General features: G+C 52.1%; 1 protein-coding gene across 4 annotated transcripts in view; it reads left to right on the forward strand.

Annotated features, from left to right (window-relative positions):
* Positions 1 to 8,028: 8,028 nt before the first annotated feature.
* Positions 8,029 to 21,574, forward strand: part of RALGAPB (Ral GTPase activating protein non-catalytic subunit beta) — a 67,117-nt gene continuing 53,571 nt past the window's right edge. For all 4 annotated transcript variants that reach the window (XM_075438921.1, XM_075438923.1, XM_075438924.1 and 1 more), the window contains exons 1-5: positions 8,029 to 8,176; positions 14,257 to 14,469; positions 15,101 to 15,303; positions 19,525 to 19,688; positions 20,329 to 20,515. In XM_075438921.1, coding sequence (XP_075295036.1) covers positions 14,287 to 14,469; positions 15,101 to 15,303; positions 19,525 to 19,688; positions 20,329 to 20,515 — 737 coding nt within the window. In that variant the 5' untranslated portion in view covers positions 8,029 to 8,176; positions 14,257 to 14,286. The remainder of the gene's footprint in view (positions 8,177 to 14,256; positions 14,470 to 15,100; positions 15,304 to 19,524; positions 19,689 to 20,328; positions 20,516 to 21,574) is intronic.

The raw sequence follows: 21,574 nt of genomic DNA on the forward strand, positions 1-21,574 counted from the left end.
GAGGAGCTGGAAGCCATTATACAGCAGGACGGCTGCGACTTGGTCGCCATCACAGAAACGTGGTGGGACAACTCGCATGACTGGCATGCTGTCATGGATGGCTACAGACTCTTTAGGAAAGACAGACCAACAAGGAGAGGTGGGGGAGTTGCTCTATATGTGAGGGAGCAACTGGAATGCATTGAGCTTGGCCCGGGGGCAAATGAGGAACGAGTTGAAAGCTTGTGGGTTAGAATTAAGGGACAGGCTCATAAGGGTGACATTACGGTGGGTGTGTACTACAGGCCACCTGACCAGGAGGAGGAGGTTGATGAGCCTTCTACAGGCAGCTGCAAGCAGCCTCACAGTCACAGGCCCTGGTTCTCATGGGGAACTTCAACCACCCTGACATCAGCTGGGAAGACCATACAGCTAGGCAGGCGCAATCCAGGAGGTTCCTACAGAGCATCGATGATAACTTTCTGATGCAAGTGGTGGAGGAACCAACAAGGAAAGGCACGCTGCTGGACCTCGTGTTAACAAACAAGGAGGGACTGGTGGAGGATGTGAAGGTTGGAGGTAGACTCGGCTGCAGTGACCATGAAATGGTCGAGTTCAGGATCCTGCGTGGAGGAAGCAGGGCGATAAGCAGGATCAAAACCCTGGACCTCAGGAGGGCTGACTTTGCCCTCTTCAAGGAGCTACTGGGAGGAATCCCGTGGGCCAGGGCTCTCGAAGGCAGGGGGGTCCATGAGTGCTGGTCGCTCTTTAAACGACACTTCTTCCATGCACAGGAGCAATGCATCCCCCTGAGAAAGAAATCTAGCAAAGGAGGCAGGAGACCTGCATGGTTAAACAAGGAGCTTCTAGCAGAGATCAGGCAGAAGAGAAAGGTCCATGGAATGTGGAAAGAGGGGCAGGCCACTTGGGAAGAGTACAGAAATGTGGTGAGAGCATGCAGGGATGCGACGAGGAAGGCCAAGGCTCACCTGGAATTGAAGCTGGCAAGGGATGTCAAAAACAACAAGAAGGGCTTCTTCAACTACATCAGCAGCAAAAGGAAGGCTAGGGACAATATGGGGCCGCTGCTGAATGAGGCGGGTGTCCTGGTGACGGAGGATGCGGAGAAGGCAGAGCTACTGAATGCCTTCTTTGCTTCAGTCTTCAGTGCTAAGACTGGCCCTCAGGAATCCCAGGCCCCGGAGGTAAGAGAAGAAGCCTACAAAGAGGACAACTTTCCCTTGCTCGAGGAGGACTGCGTGAGGGATCGCTTAAGTGATCTGGACGTCCACAAATCCATGGGCCCCGATGGAATGCACCCGTGAGTGCTGAGGGAGCTGGCGGATGTCACTGCTGAGCCACTCTCCATCATCTTTGAGAGGTCCTGGAGGACAGGAGAGGTGCCCGAGGACTGGAGAAAGGCCAATGTCACTCCAATCTTCAAAAAGGGCAAGAAGGAGGACCCAGGGAACTACAGGCCGGTCAGCCTCACCTCCATCCCGGGAAAGGTGATGGAGCAGTTTATCCTGGAGGCCATCATCAAACAAGTGGAAGAAAAGAAGGTTATCAGGAGTAGTCAGCATGGATTCACCAAGGGGAAATCATGCCTGACCAATCTGATAGCTTTCTACGATGACATGACTGGCTGGGTAGACGAAGGGAGAGCCGTGGATGTTGTCTACCTTGACTTCAGCAAGGCTTTCGACACAGTCTCCCATGATATCCTCCTAGGGAAGCTGAGGAAGTGTGGGCTGGATGAGTGGTCGGTGAGGTGGATTGAGAACTGGCTGAATGGCAGAACTCAGAGGGTTGTCATCAGCGGCGCTGGGTCTAGTTGGAGGCTGGTAACAAGTGGTGTCCCCCAGGCGTCAGTACTGGGCCCAGTCTTGTTTAACTTCTTCATCAACGACCTGGATGAAGAGTTAGAATGTACCCTCAGCAAGTTTGCTGATGACACCAAACTGGGAGGTGTGGTAGATACACCAGCAGGCTGTGCTGCCATTCAGCGTGACCTGGATAGGCTGGAAAGTTGGGCAGAGAGGAACCTGATGAGGTTCAACAAAGGCAAATGCAGGGTCCTGCACCTGGGGAGGAACAGCCCCATGCACCATTACAGGCTTGGGGTGGACCTCCTTGAGAGCAGTTCTGTGGAGAGGGACCTGGGTGTCCTGGTGGACGACAGGTTGACCATGAGCCAGCAGTGTGCCCTGGCTGCCAAGAAAGCCAATGGGATCCTGGGGTGCATCAAGAAGAGTGTGGCCAGCAGGACGAGGGAGGTTCTCCTTCCCTTCTACACTGCCCTGGTGAGGCCTCATCTGGAGCACTGTGTCCAGTTCTGGGCTCCCCAGTTCAAGAAAGATGAAGAGCGACTGGAGAGAGTCCAGCAGAGGGCTATAAGGATGATGAGGGGACTGGAGCATCTCCCCTACGAGGAGAGGCTGAGGGAACTGGGCTTGTTCAGCCTGAAGAAGAGAAAGCTGCGAGGGGACCTAATAAATGCTTACAAATATCTGAAGGGTGGGTGTCAGGAGGATGGGGCCAAGCTCTTTTCAGTGGTGCCCAGCGACAGGACAAGGGGCAATGGGCACAAACTGAGGCACAGGAAGTTCCGTCTGAACATGAGGAAGAACTTCTTCCCTCTGAGGGTGACGGAGCCCTGGCCCAGGCTGCCCAGGGAGGTTGTGGAGTCTCCTTCTCTGGAGATATTCAAGACCCGCCTGGACGTGGTGCTGTGCAGCCTGCTCTGGGTGACCCTGCTTGGGCAGGAGGGTTGGACTAGATGACCCACAAAGGTCCCTTCCAACCCCTACTATTCTGTGATTCTGTGGACAGGGCTCTGAGCAACCTGATCTCGTTAGAGGTGTCCCTGCTCGCTGCGGGGGGGTTGGACTAGATGACCTCTAGGGGTCCCTTCCGACCAAAAACTTTCTATGATTCTATGACCTTATAGCAGCCTTCCAATATCTGCAGGGGGCCTACAGGAAGGATGGAGAGAGACTTTTCACAAGGGTGTGTAGTGAAGGTGTAAAACATCAGCTTACCCAAACAGCCTGGAAACAGACCCGACAGCAGCTGATTGCTGAGGCTTTCTTGCTTCCTGGTGGGATACAGGGGACGCCTGCACCGTGATGGAGGAGGAAGCCACCGTTCTCAGCTGCTTTTGCACCTGTAATGGCCCACAGCTCCCTGCCTCCCCCTCAGCCGGCCATCCGATGTGCTGCCGCAGCGAGAAGGGAACATTCCCCTCCGCCTTCCCCAGCGCAGGGGCCGGCCATGCCCTCAGAGAAAACGGGGCAGCCGCTAACATCTGGCTGCTCATGCCAGGGGGAAAAGGTTCCCCGAGGGGGCTTACCAAGCCGCACGGATATCTGCCGTGCCATGTGGCGAGCTCCCCCACGCCCTGGCCAGCCTCACCTCTATTTGCCCGAAGCGCTACTTTGTCGCACCGATCCCAGGGCGAGGGACAGGGTCCCCGCAGCCGCCGGGCGAGCGGCAGGTTCGGCGAGGTGCCTGCTGAGCCCGCGAAGCGTTGCGGGTTTGACCGGGCGCTGCCTGCCCCGCGGTCCCAGGCACACAGCCGCCGCGGGGCCAGCCTTTCTCCTGGCGTCTCCGCTAGAGTTTGCAACTCGGTCTGTCTGGAAGGGGGGGTGTGCTGGGCTGCCCCCGGCGAGCCCTTTGCTGCATTGATCACTGATGGCCGGGCAGCGATGCTGCTGCCGCTCTCATCCCCCGAGCCCTCTCCCCACTCTTCAGCACCCAGGTCCCGGAGGTGCTCATCCTGCCACGCACTCCCGTGGCGAGCGGCTCGGGCCTCAGCGCCTCGGCTCGCAAAGGGCTCCGTGCCCCCTCCCGACCCCACCAGCCACTGCCGTGGGGCCTCCCTGCACCGCTGCGCCTGCGCTTGCCTCCGTGCGGGACGGAAACGCTCCCACGCCCGCTGCCAGCACGCCCGTAACCACCGCACACAGCGCGACCCCGGCTGAGCCTCTCCTTTCCCTGCCCCTTCTTTCTGGAGACATGGGAATATTTTGGTAGGGATAGGACATGCAGAAGACTCCTTCCCTTTCTCCCAGCTCACCGGGGGGGTCAGCCGGGCCAAAAACCGTGTGACGGCCGCCCATGGCTGCACGTGGGGCCAGCCGAGCACACTGCCACTCTTTTCTCCACTGCCCTTCTTCCAGAAAGACATTTCTGGCCAGGATTCTGCCACCAACACCAAATAGGAAGAGCAGGCGCTGCTGCTGGCTAGGGATCTCAGCCAGAAAGGCGCTGAGACTCTGTAAAGTATTGATTAAAATGCCTTTAGATTAAAAGACCTGCAGATAATAGGAGAAAGAAAAAAAAGTATAATCTTACGTCCCTTCGGATGCTGGTAACGCCGAGTCGTGCAGTATCGCGTGGTCTTCAAGCCAGGGCACAGCACAGGGCACAGGGGAGACGTTCACTGGCATCGTGGGTTTTTATAGGGTTTTACTTGAAGTAAACAACTTCATTCATCATTTCTGCAGTTAAGCAAAAGGATGTTTAATGAAAACACCTGGCTTCACTTCAAGATAAAGACAAGGACAGGCTGGCGGTTTCACTGCCAGGTGCCGTGTGGGAGCTGCCTGAAGGTCTCCCCGGGGCCGTTCTCTGCCGAAGCCCGTCCTGCAGCTGGGGGTGCGTGTGGCCCGGCACAGCCCTGAAGACCAAGCTCCCACGGCAGCACGTGCAGCGTGGCCAGGCTGTGCCCCTCGGGTCAGCGCTTGCGTGGGTCACCGGCCCCTCGGTGCCTGGCAGTCTCCTGCCCTGATGAACACGGGCACTAGGGATGGGAATCTTCCAGCGTGCTCTGGGAGCAGTCCTGCTGTGGTTTGGCTTTGGAGAGAGAACCCTGCATGGACAGGTAAGGAAGAGACAGCAGCCTTAACTTTTTTTATGCGTAAATAGAAGCAACATGACAACGGTGGGGTGCACGAACGCTGCGATAAGACACTGAGAAAGCAAGCAGGACAAGCTGCGCTGGGCTGGGGAGGCAGCAGCAGGCAGCCCCGGGGCCATTCTCAGCGGTTTTGAAAACCACACACAGTGAGCGCAGAGGAGAGCAGAGAGGCAGCTGGCCACGGGCTGCTGCAGGCACACTCCGAGTTCTCTTCCTCCGCCGCTGTCGAGCTTAATGCAGGAGACTGGAAGGAGCGTTTGCACCTCTGACAGAGCGGGCAAGGGGCTGACGGGAAGACAGGCTCAGCAAGCAGGCTGAGGATCACCAATGTAACGCCCATCTACAAGAAGGGCCAGAAGAAGGATCCTGGGAACCACAGGCCTGTCAGCCTGACCTCAGTGCCAGGGAAGATCCTGGAGCTGTTCATCCCGAGTGCGCTCAACCGGGCACGTGCAGGACAACCAGGGCATCAGGCCCAGCCAGCATGGGTTCATGAAAGGCAGGTCCTGCTTGACCAACCTGATCTCCTTCTATGACCAGGTGACCTGCTCAGTGGATGAGAGAAAGGCTGTGGATGTTGTCTACCTGGACTTCAGTAAGGCCTTTGGCACTGTTCCCCACAGCATCCTCCCGGAGAAACCAGCTGCCCATGGTTTGGATGGGTGCACTCTTCACTGGATAAAAAAATGGCTGAACGGCCAAGCCCAGAGAGTGGTGGTGAATGGAGTTAATTCCAGCTGGTGGCCTGTCACGAGTGGTGTTCCCCAAGGCTCAGTTTTGGGTCCCATCTTGTTTAACATCTTTATCAATGATCTGGATGAGGGGACTGAGTGCTCCCTCAGTGAGTCTGCAGATGACACCAAGCTGGGTGGGAGGGTCGATCTGCTGGAGGGCAGGAAGGCTCTGCAGAGGGATCTGCACAGCCTGGATCAATGGGCTGAGGCCAACTGTGTGAGGTTCAACAAGGCCAAGTTCAGGGTCCTGCACTTGGATCACAACAACCCCATGCAGCGCTCCAGGCTTGGGGAGGAGTGGCTGGAGAGCTGCCTGGTAGAAAAGGACCTGGGGGTGCTGGTTGACAGCCGGCTGACCAGGAGCCAGCAGTGTGCCCAGGTGGCCAAGCAGGCCAGCGGCATCCTGGCTTGGATCAGGAATGGTGTGGCCAGCAGGAGCAGGGCAGGGATCGGGCCCCTGTGCTGGCACTGGTGAGGCCGCACCTCGAGTGCTGTGCTCAGTTCTGGGCCCCTCGCTCCAAGAAGGACATTGAGGGGCTGGAGCGTGGCCAGAGAAGGGCAGCGAGGCTGGGGAGGGGCTGGAGAACCAGTCCCATGAGGAGCGGGCGAGGGAGCTGGGGCTGCTCAGGCTGGAGAAGAGGAGGCTGAGGGGGGACCTTCTCGCTCTCTGCAGCTCCCTGACAGGAGGGGGCAGTGAGGGGGGGTTGGTCTCTGCTCCCCAGGACCCAGCGACAGGACGAGAGGCAACGGCCTCAGGTTGTGTCAGGGGAGGTTCAGGTTGGACATTGGGAAAAATGTCTTTACTGGAAGAGTGGTCAGGCCTTGGGCCAGGCTGCCCAGGGCAGTGGGGGAGTCCCCATCCCTGGAGGGGTTCACACCGTGGGGATGTGGCACTTGGGGACGTGGGTTAGTAGGCATTGGGGTGTGGGGTGACGGTTGGGCTTGGTGATCTTAGAGGGCTTTTCCAACCTATGAGTCTATGATTCAGGCTGTGGTTCAGGACTGGGGGATTCATGATCCACAGTTTCTTTTCGTTGCATCATGTCTCTGCACACGGGGTTGTTGGCTCTCTGAGCTGCTGCCGAGCGTGCGCTGAGCTCCCTTCCCACCCAGCCTTCTCAGTCCCTGCTGTACATACCCCCCAGGCAGCCTCACTTACACCTCTCCAGAGCACTTTGGGTTTTCATTAGGCACCAGAGACTCCTGGTACTATGGAGGGTTGTGTCCTGCAAGGGCCCCCCTCTCCCCTCGGGGCAGAACAGATTTACAGTAAAAGCACTGAGCAGATCTTTTCTTTAAAACCCTCGCCCCTTGCTGTCAGCAGCCCCCCGTGCACAGGGCACGCGGAAGGGCAGAGGTCTTGCTGCAGGACAAGCAGCACAGCGTGCACTGTGACAGCGTTCCTTCAGTGGAGGGCAACAGCAGGGGTTGAAAACCTCTCTGGAGGCTTCTGGCTGTGGGGCTGACGCTCTGCCGAGGCATCGAACGAGGAGCAGCGCGGGTCAATGCTGCAGAAGGGGCCTGCGGACCCGGCCCCTGCGACACAGCCGTGAGGAGTCTGTGAGACCGGGCCGAGCGCCCCAGCACGGCCCCTGCAGAAGGGGCTCGCGGCAGGCAGGGACACCGCAGACGGTCGGGGACACCGCAGACGGGTGGAGGCAGTGTGTCCCCGCGGGCAGCTGCGCCCACCGCTCACCCACCGGCGCTCCGGACCACGCCGCTGCCCGCGGGCCCCTGTGCCCTCGCGGCCTCCTCAGCGGGCCCGGCTGCCATCGCCTCACGCCGAACGACGCTGGGCGCTGCTCCCCGCTTGTGCGCAGCACCCCGGAGCCCGCGGAGAGCTGTGACCGCTGCCAAGGGACCGGCGGGGAGAGCGGGACGGGGACACAGCCCGCCGGGCGGGAGAGCCGCGGTCCGCAGGAGGGGCAGACGGGGCTGCGCTGCCGGCTGCGGCCTCCACGGCTGGGGTTGAGCTGAGCCTCGGCAGCGGGGCGGCAGGGGCGGCCCTGCCTGCCCTCGGCCCCGGCTCCTCGGGGCTCAGGCTGGGCGAGGCCCGGCTCCATCCCGCGGGAGGCCCCGGGCCTAGGCCCCGGGGAGCCACGCTCAGAGGGGAACAGGGAGAAGGCGGAGTGCTCCCTGGGGCCGGGGCGGGCGAGGGGCCGAGGGGCGGCCGGGGGCTGCGGACTGCGGCCGCTTTAAGAGGAAGAGCGCGGCGCCGGCGACGGGCGCGGCCCCGGCCGCCCCGCACATGCGCGCAGCCTTCCCCCGCGACTTATTCGGCGCCGCCGGCGGGGCCGGGCGGGGAGCTGTGCTGCAGCGCTGCCGCGCGCATGCGTAGACTGCAGCGGGGCTTCCGCCGCCCGCCGTGCGCTTTGTGGCGCTGCCGGAAGCGGGCGCGGGGAGCGGGGCCGAGCGGAGCGGGGCAGCGCGGAGCGGCGTCTCCCCGGTGTCGTCTCGGCCGCCGCGGGCACCATGGAGCCGGCGGCCTGAGGGCGGAGCGGCCGGCCCTGCCCCGACATGCCCGCCGGGCCCTTTGGCGCAGGTGAGGCGGCCCGGGCCCTCCCGCCGCGGCGCTGCCCGCGCCCGGCCCGCTCGTGCCGCCGGCGGGGCCTGTGGTGGCGGGGCGCCGCCCGGGAGCCTCTGCCCGCCGCCGGGCCGGGCCGAGCGGGCGGGGGGCGCTGGGCCCTGGGGGTGTCCGCGGTGCCCTCGGGCGGCTACCGGGGCCCGGCCGGGGCCGCGGAGCCTCCGCAGGGAGGGCAGGAGCGGGCCTGGGGGGCGGCCCCTCTCCCTGCCTGGCGCCCGGGGGTCCGGCTCGACCCCTGCCCGGGCCCCGGCGGAGCCGCGTTTGGGGTCGCCGGGAGGAGCGTGAGGTGTCACCCGCGGTCGGGGAGCTCCTTCCTCTGCGCGCCGGCGGGGTGGGGGGGCAGGCAGAAAAGTTTGTGTCGCCGTTTGCGACAGACTTCCCTGCGGGTCACCGGCGGTGCCTGGTGCTCCCCGGCTCCGCCGCCATTCTGCCTTCCCTGGCTGGTTTTTCTTCGCCTTTGACCCGCGGGCAGCAGGCCGGGTTTCTTCCGGGCTGAGGGCCCTGGCGGCTTTGGGGGGCCCGGCGGCTTTGGGGGGCCCGGCCTGGCGGTGTCCAGAGCTGGGCTGGGGGAGAAGGCGGGTGTGAAATAAACTGCTGAGCAAAAACTCTCCTCAGTCTGGTCAGGGAAGCGTGCTGTTTTGCGGTGGAGTTCATCACGTGGGCTTTGGCACAACGTGAAACCTCCTGAAATTCTCAGGTGACCTGCCTGAAAGGTGATTTTCTCTACGGCACTTCTGAAGATGAGAACAATAGCGAGATGCCCGAGTAACAATACCTGAAAGCAGAGTAACAGCCAAAACATGCAAAATGGACTGATGTTTTTGCTTTCTTACGGCTCTGTTTATCTTCAGGTGTTACAATGTGCGATTTTTAGGCAGCTTGCTCCTCCGCGGCGGGTGCCTGCTTGCTGCCTGGGGACGGCTGGTGCCCGGCAGTGCTCCCGGGAGCCAGTGAGTAGGGAGTGCTGGGGAGAGCAAGGCCGAGCCCTGGGGCTGAAATTACGCCTGAGAACCCAGCCTTCCCCGTGTCAGAGTAACGTATTGACTTCTGCTACGGCATAGGTGATAAAATCAGACAAATTCATCTACCCTGGGCAACGAGAGCTGTGATTCTCTTCTACTCAGTAGCCCTGTGGCTGAACGGCCTGGGAAAGGATGACATGAGTTCCTGTTTTTTCTGTGCCTGGTCTCTTCCTGCCTTGAATCTCGACTTTTTTTTCATTTAATAGTAATCCTGACATGGATCTCCATTTACTCTTTAACAAAATACTGGATTAACAAAACACTAACTTCCTGCTAGCGTTTCTCTCAGATAGGTCTTCTGTTTGGCTCTTGCCTTTTTGATTTTTCGCCTGCTATCTGCTCTGCCGTTGTCCTTCACACAGGGCCCGTGCCTAGGGCAGAGCAGAGATTAGCTGCCCGGAGGGCTCTGCGCTTCTTCAGCCCTGGTGGGCTTAATGCGAGAGGTGCTGAGTTCATCTTGGCAAGCTCCGAGTTGCTCTCTCCAAGGCAGACTTGGAGGGCAGAGGGGCATGTGGCAGTTGTCTGTGCTCAGGATGTCGTAGGCCTCAGCTGGCTTGGAAAATTCCTCATAAACCTCTTTGGTTTGGATCCAGGGAAACCGGGTTCTAGCGAGGTGGCTTTCTGGCAGTACCTGTTGCCTCTAGAGAGCAGGTGTCAGTACTGCTGGTGTCAGAGAGAGGGATTACTTGTTTTTTGTGAGGTACTCATCAAGTATACCTGATATCCCAGAACTTTCTCATGCAGACCCTTTATGGTGATGCTTCTCTGGTGTAGGCTCTGTTAGGTCTTCAGTCTTCCTTGGGCATCTCTGTGCTGATGGTCTTTGCACTACAGGAATAACAATTGCCTTGGTTATATTTTCAGCTCAGGCTCTGCTTTTTTGGTTCTGATGAAACCCAGGAAGCATCCATTTTTGGGACAGCTTCTCTTTGTGCTTGAAAGCCTTTTGCATTGTAGGCAAACATTTCATTTTACGTATGAAGCTGCTGAGCGCAAAGGGCTAAACGCTCGTGTTTGCCCCCAACACCCCCCTCACTCAGCGCACGCTTCCTGAGAAGCTGCTTCATACACCAGTGTTGGTTCCTTGCCCTCTCCCCTGCACACACTCCAAAAGTCCGCCTCCGCTTTAGGCTCTGAGCTCCTGCGTATTCCTCCAAAGGAGCTGCAGAATGTGGGGCTGGTTAGTTAGGTAATTCTCACTGCCTAACTTTACTGATCCAGGAGTTTAAATATTTTGGCTGCAGCTGTTCATATTAGGTATTTGGGGACTGGAAATAGAACTTAAATATCTTTGTTTTTGGAGTTTTATGGGCTCATTAGTAAATTCTTTCACGCTCGCCAACTTCTGCAGTGTTACTGAGCTGAAGATCTTTGGTCTTAAATGCTGAAACATCCATTTTCAGTGGCTTATATGGTGATAGCTACTAAAATTTCTAAGCTGAGATGGTTCTGAAGGGAATATATGGAAACCCAAATTATTTATCACACTAAGGAATATTGGAATTATGCTCAATTTCGTAGTAGATGGTAAATATTTTAACTTCACATCTCTCGGTTGTTCTGCCAGTGTTAATGTTGACAGTTTCTTTGCAGAGCTGGCTCTCTGTGAGAATCTGGGGATGTTTTATTTAGTGCAGCCTCCAGAAACATAAACAAGACCCCTTTCCAAACTGTGTAAAACTGCTTGGTAAACTTCAGGGTTTTATTTATTTTTCTTCCCACCCCTCCTCTTAATTACGTTGCCTCTCATTCTGAGAGTCCTTAGTGATTTGAACCTCAGTAAGACAAGTGTTTCTGTGAAATATGAATATTCAGCTGCACGAAACTTAGGAGATGTCATTTGGGCCAGTGAGAGTGATTTTTTTAACACTGAAATGCAGCAGCATTGCAAAAACAGAAATGAAAAGCTGGGTATGCTGTTTGCATGGCTTCACAGCCGCTTTTTAAAATTTTTTTCTTTTTAGTTTGCTGTTGCTGTTGAAGTAATTAGTGATAAATACAGTCTCTTCTGAGGGAGTGAGTTGTGCTTCTGCAAAACATTAGGTGCCTTTTGTATCAAGTGACAGAGCTGTCAGCGTGTTGAATCTGTCGAAACAGAACAGCGTCACAGGGGCAGATGTGGGGGGGCCTTACCGGCCTGGTTTTACTGGTGTCCGGTTATAGGGAGCTGCTTAGTAGATGGGTTTAGCTGTACCCCAGTCTGAACAGAGGGCAACAATTTCCAATTCAAATGGCAGTTGAAGTGGGGTCCTAAATGAAAAGTAACTTCTAGTCCTTACAAATAAGATGTTTTTACTGCTAAGTGTAGGGGGCAAATAAATCGATACCCTAGGAAATCCCTCCTCAAGAGGATTTTACATCTGAAGCAATTACTTGTTTCAGTATTCCTTGTATATTGATGACTCACAGATTTCTTTTATGGCAAGACCGAAGGAAGTCTGGAATATTAATAAGATACAAATTTGATCGTTAATATGTGTGAAGGTCAGGCAGCAGGCTGGGAGTATGTGGCACCAGAGGTTTTGGTTACCCCGTCCTGCTCCGAAGTCTCTCTTAAGCATGGCATATTCTGTCTGTCCTCTGTCTGTTACAAATGCTGCTCCTCTTCGAGGTGTGGAAGGGTCACCCAAAAGACCTCTGCATCTTTGCTGCAGCGTGGCAGGGAGCTGCATGGAGGCAGGCGGTTGTGTCCGCCCATTGCCTTGCCCTAGTGCGATGCGAGTTTTCCAAAATGCAGCGGGAGCTGGGAATCCTTCTCCTCTGACTTTTGTCTTCTAGATGAGAAAGCTCCTACACAGCCGCTGCCTGCAGTTTGCTTGTGCTGTGCAACACTTCCGTGCTTCTGAGAGCCCTGTGCTGGTGCAAGGGCAGCCACCGTGAGCCTGCCTGCAGTTATCAGCACGCTGATAAGTTCCTGCCGTGAGCTGCTCACTGCCAGTCCTTCTGCTGGAGTGTGGTGATGGAAAGTACCTGCTGCTTTATCAGCTGAAATCTGTTTGTTTAAACCAACGCTCCTCAAATGGTGGTGCCTGCTGCTGTAATGAGCTCGGGTGTCAAATGGGAGGGATGGAGAGTGCACCAAAGCAGGAGGCAGAGCCACACTGCTGTGGGGTAGAGGCAGTGCTGTGGGCCTGAGAGGGAAGGGGAAGTCTTGCAAAGTGGATGGTATTTCGCTTCTGTCCCTTCCTGGTCTGCTCCAAACATTAAGACAGTGTTCAGGTGGGACAGAAGGGGGAAGATGCAGGGGCCCAGTGGGTATGGGATACGAAGAAAGGGGAAAAGATAGCAGTAGGGAAACCTATGTGGTAAGTTAAGCAGTGACTGAAGCCATCACTGAGGACTGTGAGTCATATTCATTTGAGGGGTTTGGGGTTGGGTTTTTTTTGTTGGGTTTTTTTTTTTGTTATTGTGACTTCTCTGTCCTGAGAGCTAGTGTCTTGGAATTGTTGTTTTCCTCTAAGCCTGAGGGCTTTGACCACAGTGGCACGCGCATGCCCACCGCCACGGCCCCCAGAGGAGAGGAAAAGCCTAAAGGACAGAGAGGACGTGCTTCCTGCAGGCTGTGGCTGCTCTGGTTAATTTGCTATCAGATGAGTGCACGTGACCACTGCCTCAAACCAGGAAGGACGCAGTTTGGAAAACTAAGATCTTGCTGCCTTGCCTTCCCTCCTCCCTTGAAGGGAATCATCAGGCTTTTCACGTTGGTTTTGGGTCTAAACAAACGCTTGGGGAGTTAGCTAAATAGGTAGACCTGTTTAAATGGTGGCTTTCTTCCTAGGAAGGTGTATTTCCAGGTCTGGCTTCTTATTTGGTTTGGGGCCAAGGAACGTCTAAGGCAAGCATTCAAAATATTCCCTGTATAAATAACTGGCTTCCAAAATGTGCCAACTAAGTTTAGTTGGTGAACGGTCTTTGGGGTGCTATTCGTGAGAGCTTGAGGTGATCTAAGCTGTGGCTGTTGAACACTCCTTGCTTTTCTCCCGTGCCAGCCCTGTTTTCCTTGTTTTGTTGTTCACATGCTCAGCTGGGTTGGATGACTGCTAAAAGACTGCCAGTGTTGCTGGGAGAGGAGGGAAGAGGGGGACGGCGCAGTCCCTGTTGTGGTGGCTTAGGCTGCCGCGGCACCACCTGCTTAAGGAGCAGCTTTAGCGTTGCTGTGGGTGGGTGCAAAAGCCTTCTGCTGTTGGAAGGGATGCTCCTGCCGCCCTCCCGGCCGTGTGTCCTCCTGCTCCTCTGGGCTGGCACAGATGCTCAGCTCGCCTGAGTTAGAGCAGGTCTTGATCTGGCTGAAAGCTACCTCGGCAGACAGAAGGTTTGCGCTGGCTGAGCGCGGGCGGAGGGGCACACGCTGCCGTGCTGCTGGGCATGTGCTGCCTGAGAGTGGCCGTGGGAGCGCGGCCTCACTTCTGCTTCGGATCCACCTCTCTTGGTTGTGATTTCACGACAGTGCCACAGCCCCCTTCCAAAAGCCCACCACTGCCAGAGCCTGGTTCGTTCACTGTCAGCGTGGCTCCCGGAGCTGGCGCAGTCTGCAGCAAGGGAAAATGCACAACTGCTGCTGTGCGGAAGCGCTGCTGAAAGGAGAACTCTGCGCTTCTTCAGTCTAGTTCTGAGAGTGCTGTCTGGGCATTTTTCTGGGGGCTTTTCTATTCTGAATCTTTGGGACAAATCTGGATGAGGGAGTGACTCTGTGTATTGACTTTACAAGGATTGGGAATGCATTAGGGCATGCCTAATTAAGGGCTGCTCCCTAGCTGAAACTTACTGTAATCTTTTTTAGAAAAAAAACAAGCTCACGGCTATATTTTAAAAACAAACAAGCAAAAACTCCAAAACCTAAACACGTGAAGGTTGAAAAACAGCTGTTGGAATCTCTTCTAGGTCTTCAAATGTACGACACGGACGTGCGTCTTGAATTTTCAAGGGTCCATATCATGGCAAACAGCCTCAGTTTTGGTAACTCATGTCATAGACATTTCTACTAATTATGTCTTTTTTTTCTTCCTTGACCCCCAGGTGTTATTTGGATTGTAGCATAGAGGCACTATGTACTCGGAGTGGAGATCCTTACATCTTGTCATTCAGAATGATCAGGGTAATACCAGTGTACTTCACAGCTATCCTGAAAACGTGGGGAGAGAAGTGGCAAATGCGGTGGTGCGTCCTCTTGGACAAGCTTTAATTACATCGTCCGTTGGAAGTGAGAGTTTACTAAAAACAGACAAAGAAGTAAGTGCGTTTCCTTAGAGATCATAGTTTTCTTCGTGCTAGAGTGACAACTTACTGATTTTCTATAGCCTCTTATTTTTCTCTCTTTAATAGTCCAAGTTTTATGAAGTTATATTTTTAGGTTAGTAATCTACGTAAGGCTTCTATTAACAGCTAGTTCATAGCATTTATCTGAGCTACTGTACCAGGAAGTTCAGGCTAAAGAGAAGGAAAAAAAAAAAAACCAAGCCCAAAACAACCAAAGAATTTAGCAGGTGACACATAAAGCCTTTCTAATTATCTTTGTTTTTAAAGTAACAGTATGTGACTTTTAAAAAGTCTTTGTCTAGTACAAATATTTACTAGATTTTGAAAAACTTCCCTTACATCAGGTCTTGTGTGTTCTGAAGAGCTCTATCTACAGGTTAGACTAAGCAGACTCAGGATTTAGAGTGATTTGCAATTTATTCATAATCTTCATAATGTCATGATACACAAATTAATGACTTGGTATTTTCATGCAGTATATGTTAAATAGAGTTGCCTGTACCACAGAACTACTGTTATTTTGTTGACTTAGAACCAACGTGCACTGACCATTGTTTACTTTCTAATATTTGTTTTTAATTACTGTTGCTTTGTATTTGGTTAGGTAAAATGGACTATGGAGGTGGTTTGTTATGGACTGACCCTCCCTCTGGATGGCGATACTGTGAAGTACTGTGTCGATGTGTATACGGATTGGATTATGGCTCTTGTGTTACCTAAGGACTCCATTCCTTTACCAGTTATTAAGGAACCAAACCTTTACGTTCAAAGCATTCTCAAACATCTCCAAAATCTGTTTGTACCGAGGTGAGTGTTAGGGCTGGGATGCTCAGGAGGCTCAGCAGCTCGAAGCTGTAGCCAACAGGTAACCTGTTGAAGAGGCCCGATGAGCCGTGGAGGCTCTCGATTAAAATAAGACTGCTATCATTGCAAAGTTAGGAGGAAGGTGTCTCTTCAAGCCTGTTTTGTGATTTTTCTCAGTAGCAAGTTAAGTTGTTGCTGCTATGTTTAGGTAATTAGAATTACAGATTGTTCATAGGCTTGAAGATGTACTGTTCTAAGAACTGCGTCTGTATTAGATGACTGGATGGTGGGGGGAGAGGTTAAATAGCATCACTGTGTGACCACGTGCTTGGTATTGTGTAAAACTGAGATAACTAAGAGCACATCATGCTTTGTTTACTCAAGACTTGGCCACATTTCTGATGTGCTGGAGGATGTTACAGTAAGTGACTGCTTTGTGCCTGCATCTTGCTGCCTGTTGAATGGGCGTAATTACGCTGACCGTCTTTTGCTGGTAGTTTCAAAAGAATCCTGCTTGGTGTCTGACAACCTGGTGTTACACGAGACATCTTGGACGATAATGTTGAGATACACACGCTTCTAGCTCTTAGACAAAGTGACGTTGTCAGAGGGCTCAAACATCATACTTGGTTTATGACAAGTTTACCTGCTGCTGTTGAACACGTGTTGGATAAGTAAGAGGAGATTATTTAATGGTGCCCTGTGAAACAGTATTTAAATGTTAGCTACCTGAAACTGCTTGAGATCAGTGTTTAGTATATGTCTGTAAGTACCAGATCCTCTGCTGTTGTCAGTATTAATAATGTAGCACTGCAAGTGGCCTTCAGAGTGCTCTGCTGCGCTTGGATCACTTAACTTTGCCCAAAGGCTTTGTTAATAAAGGGCTTTGAATAGTAACTCCTACAAATTCAGACGAGGAGTTCCTTTATATCTGTTGATTGCTGCAAAGTCTACCACCTAACCTTAGTTGTTATTGCTCTGAACTTGTAGCAGAAAAGCCATTTTAATTCCCATTAAAGGATGATCAGGGCAACGGCACAAATCTGAGGAAGGCATGCTTCTGGATTAGACTTCTGCAGAAGGTTGTCTCTAAGCTTAAATACATGCAGAGTAGTGTCTACTGTCTGGGAACATTTGTTCCCTTGGCACAGCAGAGAAAGAATTCATCACTATTCCATTAAATAGTTCTTACTATGAGCTCTTAACTGCTTTCACACCAGGGGCCCTGGTAGCAGGCAGCTCAGTAGTCCTGTTTCTTGCATGCTGTTGGCACAGGCTGCCACTCCACCCTTCTCTCCCAAGTTCGTTGAAGGAGCTTGGTGCAGGGTGATAGACTGCACGTGATGGCTGTTGAATGAAATAATTAACATCCAGAGACAGGGAGGGCCGGAAAATCATTATTTTAAACACTTCCCCCCTGCCCCCCAGTGTAACTACTCTATTGTTTTTCTCTCAAAAGCCTCTGAGATCTATCTGAAACACTGTGTTTCATGGCCGTTGCTGTCAACACTTGATATTCAAGTCCTTACTCTGTTTTTAAGAAAAAGGGTTTTAAAGTTCAAGTTTTGTCCTCCAGGGAGTTGTGTTCAGAGTTCGCTCCAGCAACAGGAAGACATTCTGTAATGGAAATTTAATGCGGAACCGAGCTGTGCACACCTCATTCGAGTGAAAGCAAAGGCTCACGTTCTTATGTGCCTGTGGAGGGCAAGGGGAGAATAATTGCTGGTTTTAACCAGTTGATGCTGGTGCTGGTGGGCGTCTGTAGAATACTTACCCAGGAGATGACGTAGCCACCTGCATTGAACTATCTCCTGGAAAAATCCTGTTCTTCTGCTGAAAATACTAAGCCTTTATTCTAAGCCTGTGTCCCATGGAGTGTTGTGATTAAAATAGCTTCCTTCCTCATCCTGGTTTCCTGGACATGATGTAGCTGTTGGTTTGTCTGCCTTGAAGCTGGTGGCCCAGAGTTGCGGTGGGGGTTTCAGACCCTCAGGAGGATATGTAGTTGTGATGTGAAATGTGGCAGCCTTAAGTGAGCAGTTCAACTTAAATAGCTTCTCAGGAGCAAGTATACACAAGCTACAAAGCAGGTGTGTATAAATCATTCTAGTTTGAATGCTCAGCCAAATCAAATGGTCAGATGCACAGTCCTTCAAATAGCGTGGTGCTGGAAAATAACAGCGGTGAAACGGGTGAGTCGGTTGCCTGTCCTCTGTCTGCCGGACTGACTGGAGGGAGGGTTCTTGGCTCCTTCCCTCTAGTGCTGCCCTTCTGTCCACCCCGATGAAATGAACACTTCTTTTCTTGATGTATTCGAGCAGTCCCCATGCAAACCCCAGGCTGGCTGTCTCTAGCAACCCTACGACGCTCAGGAAGCCTTGCAGATTACTTAAGCAGCTGTGGTAGTTACTGCTGTCAGATGACGTTTCAGTGCCGCAAACTCTTGTTGGAAGCCCAGAAAGAAAATACGAGAACTCTCTCCCAGGAGGCTGAGGTGTAGATACCAGGGTCTTCTGTGTAACTAAAATGTCTGGAATTGCTTGAGAGGCCATGGAACGTGTGACTGTCCAAGTGTAATAGACCTTTTTTTATAACTTCTGCCTCTTATATGAAATCATGAGAACAATTCTTGTTGCAAAGGCGTATGGGAATGAAAAGGCCAGGCTCTGTAGAAATCTGGACATGGGTCTGCAAAATGCTGCAGCCAACGTCTGCCATTCAGTTGGCATTGGACAAGAGGAACTGGTAGATGGACGGGGACTTCAGAGTTGCCTTTACCAGATTTGCTCAGAAATAGCCCATTAGTCGTCTTGCGTATGGAGCTCCTACATGTAAGCCTGCTTCATATAGGTTCCCTAAATCGTTAGGGAAACAAGTCTTGAAATAGGCTTTGAAACTTCAAGCCTATCCAGATTAAGGATATCGTCTTTTGATTAGAGTATCTGCTCTGTTGTTGCTCAGGGAAAAAGCAGTGCTGTAACCAAGGCAGGGCTTACTTGTCCCAGGCTTGGTTTTACAGAGACTGTCTGTTAGGAGCTAGCACTACTGTGACTAGCAGTCAGTAATTTGGCTTCAGATATTACCTTGTCTCTTTGTAACCTTGTTTCCTGTACTGTAACACAACATTTACTCTATCAAGATAAGACTTCATAGTATTTTTAAAGCGTGTCTGTCAAAAAGTGAGCTCAATGCAAGCTACTATTCTCTTAAGAAAAGCAGATCTCTATCTAGTGGATCAGTGTGTTCTTAAGATGCTTGCCATGCAGCATGGCTTGTGGGTTATACCACGCTGAGAACATTTGGTAGGAATCTGGTAATACTACTTGGTAGGCCAGTGGAAGGTAATATTTTTTATGATATTTTTTGTCATCCTTTCAGTAAGTGGTAGGAGGGATGAGGAAGCTGCTTACAAGTTGAAGTATGGCTTGTATATATTGCATACTCAAATTTGTAACCTCCTCTTTCCCGCTTTAAACTTTTAGGCTTTCTCAGCTTTGTTTGCCGGTGTCCTCAGAGACTGTCCAGAACGTTCCATGTTAGTATGTTGTACCCGTCCTGCCTTGTCCCAGCGGAGTGATGGGAAGAGAGGATGCTGCTTTGTGCTGCCTCTGCCCCACTTCGTGTTGAGTGACTCGGTAGTGACAGTGTTGAACTGGGTGTTACCATGGGGAAAACCTCGATAATACCAACTTGTGCTCTGTCTTCCTTACTTATCCTCTCTTCCTTTAGTCTGATTTTCTTATTTAATGACCCTCTTCTAGAATTTTTTTTTTTTTTCCTAAATCCAAGGTATTGCAGGTAAGAGTTAGATCTACATTTGGAAGCAAGAGGACAACTAGGAAGAATTGAAATTAGTTTGCTAGCAATATTTTCTCCTATTTTTGCCTTTTTCCTTCTGAATTATGTATGTGACAGTTAGTGATGTCTCAACTACGTTCTCATTGTTTGGTCTCAGATAAAGTCCTTTGGGATAATAGGTTGTGCTTGCTCCAGGTAGTGTTCACTCTATGGTGGCGAGTCCTGTGTCGTGTAGAGAAGAATGTTACAGCACGTCTTGTGCTCATTAAGGCAGAGGTAGGGTGCACAGAAGCATATTAGCTCATGTTCTTGGCGCTTGTTCAATAATATTGATGTTTCCTCTTGAAATTCCTCAGTTCAGATTATTGAATGCATCACTTTATAGTTCTTGTTTAGAGACTCAAGTATTGTTTTCTTCTCTTGCAGGCCAGACCCAGGATCTAGTCAGATTAGATTGTGCTTGCAGGTTTTGAAAGCTGTCCAGAAACTGGCTCGTGAATCGACAATTATGGCAAGAGAAACCTGGGAGGTTTTGTTATTGTTTCTTCTTCAGATCAATGACACTCTTCTAGCAGCTCCAACTGTGCAAGGTTCCTGTTCAACTTCCATTTGGTTCAATTACTGGAAAAACCTTTGGCTCTGCTTGATGCTGCCAGGGGAACGGGCGGAAACCTGTTAAAAGCTCTTAGTAGCCACCGAAGCACAACGGCTTGCTCTTAATTCTGCTGTGCTACTCTGAAATAAAGCTTTGTCAGAAAAGACTGAACGATTTGGGGCTGAGGTCTCCTAAATCTATTTTTGCAGAAAAGTGATTGTGGAGGAACAGTTCGTGGTGAAGGGTTTCAGATAATGTTGTTTCCTATTTGCTTCACTGAAACCCCTATGTGTCTTGCTGTTTGAACTGCCTACTGGAATATAATATTGTCAGTTTATACCTATTTACAAAAAAAAAAAAGGGCATCAATATGGAGTGCAATAGAGGACAGCCGAAGATCAGTGAATTCCAAGTGTCCCTTAGTGACACACGTCTGTGTCTGGGCTTTATATATTACGTTTGGTCTTGTAAAAAGACTAATTGGCTGTGGGAAGCAATCAGGAATCACTCTTAAATGACAAATGATGAAGAAAATGGACTTAAGAATCTTTATGCTGTTAAACTGAAATCTCCTTGGGGAGGTACTTGAAGTTATTTAGATTGAATCCTCACTAATGTGGTGTTTCTGTTACAAGGTGGCATTGCTGAGAATCTGGCTGAAAAATTAATTGGCGTGCTGTTCGAGGTGTGGTTACTGGCTTGTACGCGGTGCTTCCCAACACCACCTTACTGGAAAACTGCCAAAGAGATGGTGGCCAACTGGCGACATCACCCTGCCGTAGTGGAGCAGTGGAGCAAGGTCATCTGTGCCCTTACCTCCAGGTAGGAGAAACCCCACGGAAATAAACAGGCGTGTGCGGGGTGGTCGTGGTTGTACGTGTTTTTCTCTGGAGTTGCGTATTTGTGGAATGCACGGCAAGCCAAAAGTGAATGAGCAAAACAAAGTGAGAGATCTTGCTGGTATCCTTGGCTTTTGCTGTCTGTGTGTGGCTTTGTTCTGCAAGTGAAGATCTGAATCGGTGTGTACGCTCAGCATCTCGCTGATGCTTGGCACTGTGCAGTGTGTGTGTGTCAGTCTCCGTCACTGTGACTTTTCATCACGTCCCGTGAAGCATGAGTCAGGAGTGTTTTGCGGCATTGCAGTCTGTAGTTTCATGGCAGTCACCACCAGAATTGTTAGGTGCTTGTTACTTCTGCGTGTTGCTGTGTTTGAGGTGACTCTTGGGCTCTGCCTCTCCTGCCCCGTGGGGCTGGAGCCGTGCTGTAGCTGCCTGGCGCCTGTGCCCTGGCAGTCGGGGTGCGAAGGGCCAGAGGCAGGCTGCAGGCTCTGCCGAGCAGTGGCCCTCTCCGCCGGGGAGCATCGGAGGAGAGCTGTACCAAGCCTCGCCGGGCGTGGGAACAGAGAGGTTAGACGGCCGTGCGAGGCCCTGAGCAGCGAGGGGAGTCTCGGTACCCTTGATACGGGGGTCTTTATAGTGTGAGGTCTTTGCAGGACAGATCTCAGCCTCTTGGAGGAAAGGAGGAGACTAATGGGTGAGGAGCAGGGGTCTGAGTCTCCTCTTCCCAACTCTCCTGAGACATCAGTAACCATTTCTGTGAAAGTTCAAAGAAGTATTAAAATTGCTGCACTGTGAAAAATTTAATAGTATGCTTTTCTGCAAGGATTTATTTTAACTCTGAAAACTTTTGCTTTTGAATTACCTGCCAAAATTCCAAGTGTGGATAGAATTTTTTTTTCCAGGTTATGCAGCTACTTGTTAAACCTGTGGGAAATGAAGCTGCAATACAAGTTCTGCGTATTTCCCACGCTATTTCTCTAGCTATTTTTAGCTCATTAGATGTAGCGTTGCATAACAGAAAATATTTTATGATTCACTGATC

The sequence above is a fragment of the Opisthocomus hoazin genome, chromosome 18 (genome assembly GCF_030867145.1).
Source record: "Opisthocomus hoazin isolate bOpiHoa1 chromosome 18, bOpiHoa1.hap1, whole genome shotgun sequence".
Classification (NCBI taxonomy): Eukaryota; Metazoa; Chordata; class Aves; order Opisthocomiformes; family Opisthocomidae; genus Opisthocomus; species Opisthocomus hoazin.